General features: G+C 45.4%; 1 protein-coding gene across 1 annotated transcript; it reads right to left on the minus strand.

Moving 5' to 3' along the window:
• Nucleotides 1-550: 550 nt before the first annotated feature.
• Nucleotides 551-1,507, minus strand: Or11a1 (olfactory receptor family 11 subfamily A member 1). The gene has a single exon (XM_076557902.1). The coding sequence runs from the start codon at nt 1,495-1,497 to the stop codon at nt 556-558; it is 942 nt and encodes a 313-aa protein (XP_076414017.1). The 5' UTR covers nt 1,498-1,507; the 3' UTR covers nt 551-555.
• Nucleotides 1,508-1,868: the final 361 nt, after the last annotated feature.

Genomic DNA, 1,868 nt, shown 5'->3' on the forward strand with positions numbered 1-1,868 from the left:
ACTAATTGTCTTAGTCAGTGTTCTATTTCTGTGAAGAGACACCATGACTCCAGCAATTCTTATAAAAGAAAGCGTTTAATTGGGGCTTGCTTACGGTTTCAGAGATTTAGTCCATTATGGCAGCACACAGATGGACATGGTGCTGGAGAAGTAGCTGAGAGTTCTAAAACCAGGTCTATGGGCAGCAGGAAAAGAAAAAGCCACTGGGACTAGCTTGGGCTCTCAAAAAGTCAAAGTCCAACACCCCCTGACACACACACACACACACCAGTGACACACATCCTCCAACAAGGCCGCACCACCTAATCCTTTCAAATAGTGCCACTCCCTGATGACCAAGCATTCAAATTTATGAACCTATGGGGGCCACTCTCATTCAAACCACCACACTAATATTTGAAAATTTTGAACTCTTACCTTCCCCTTGGGAATAATTCAGAAGACTTAAAGGGAAATTTGGAGAAATAACAAAGTGTTCCTCCCCAGCCCATTATGGGAGACTTTTCAAGCAAGACCCTGAACATCCAATAGAAAATCTTCACTGCTCTCCTTAGGTCACATTTCAGTTGCTTTGCAGTAGAGAAGCCTTCTTAGTGCCTGATGTACCTCCTGGTTCCTCAAGGTATAGATGACGGGGTTGAAGATGGGAGTGACCACTGTGTAGAGCAGGGCAACAACCTTGGTGAGGAGCTGGGAGTGGACAGCAGAGGGTGCAATGTACAAGACCATGAGTGTTCCATAGAATGTGGACACCACAGCCAGGTGAGAGGAGCATGTAGAGAAAGCTTTTGTTCTTCTGGCACCAGCGGGAACTCTCAACACAGTCACCACAATCTGAGCATAGGAAACCAGAACCAGCCCAAAGGGGATCGTCAGGAAGACGACAGAGAGAACAAATGTGGTCACCTGGGCCACTCTGGTGTCTGAGCAGGCCAGGACCATCAAGGGTGAGAAATCACAGTAAAAGTGGTCAATTTGGTTGGGGCCACAGAACCTCAGCTGGGCCATCAAAGCAACAACTAGTCCATCCACCATGAATCCAGACAGCCAGACTGTGAGCACCAACCCCAGACACCACTGAGGCCCCATCAGGAGTGGGTATCTTAGCGGGTGACAGATTGCTAGGTAGCGATCATATGCCATCACAGCCAGAAGAAAACACTCATCTGTAGCCAGAGAGCCAAAGATGAAGAACTGGAGCAAGCAGCCAGCCACAGAGATTGCAGACTCCTGTAGGAAGCCCTCCAACATTTTGGGCACCACTGTGGAGGTATAGAGGATCTCAATGAAGGACAGGTTCACCAGAAAGAAATACATAGGTGTGTGAAGCTTCTGGGAGCTGACCACCACCACTACAATGAGCATGTTCCCTGTGATGATGGAGGCGTAGACGATGGTGAGAACAGAAAAGAATGGGAGGTATAGCCCAGGGACTTCATGGAAGCCAAGAAGTATAAATTCAGTGACAGTTTGGTTTCCTGTGGAGATGCTTTCCATGGGATCATTCAGTTTTCTAGTTGGCTTGACAGAAACTAGAGAAATTTTAGTGTGTCTCTGTTGTCTGTTGCAATTCTAAGATTGACAAGGCTAAAACAAGATAACAGAGAGTACAAAATGAGGATGGATTAAACTTGTCTTCATCTTTCCCTTTTAGTTATTACCACCTTATTTCCCTTTTAGTTATTACTCTTCCTTCCCATGCCCTTTGATGTAGCATATTCCTAATGGCCTAGGAGAGCTTAACCATATTCAAATTTTCAATAAAAACCAAAACTTTGTGTAGTGACCACCATGTGTGTTCCTTGACAACAAACTTTTACCTTTCACAACCAAAGCCAATACTGCTACAAAAGAATTGAATGGTATGC

Source organism: Peromyscus maniculatus, chromosome 21 (assembly GCF_049852395.1).
Source record: "Peromyscus maniculatus bairdii isolate BWxNUB_F1_BW_parent chromosome 21, HU_Pman_BW_mat_3.1, whole genome shotgun sequence".
In the NCBI taxonomy this organism is placed as follows: Eukaryota; Metazoa; Chordata; class Mammalia; order Rodentia; family Cricetidae; genus Peromyscus; species Peromyscus maniculatus.

Coding starts and splice junctions, on each gene's coding strand:
- Or11a1 (XM_076557902.1), bottom strand. CDS start 1,497: ATGGAAAGCATCTCCACAGGAAACCAAACTGTCACTGAATTTATACTT.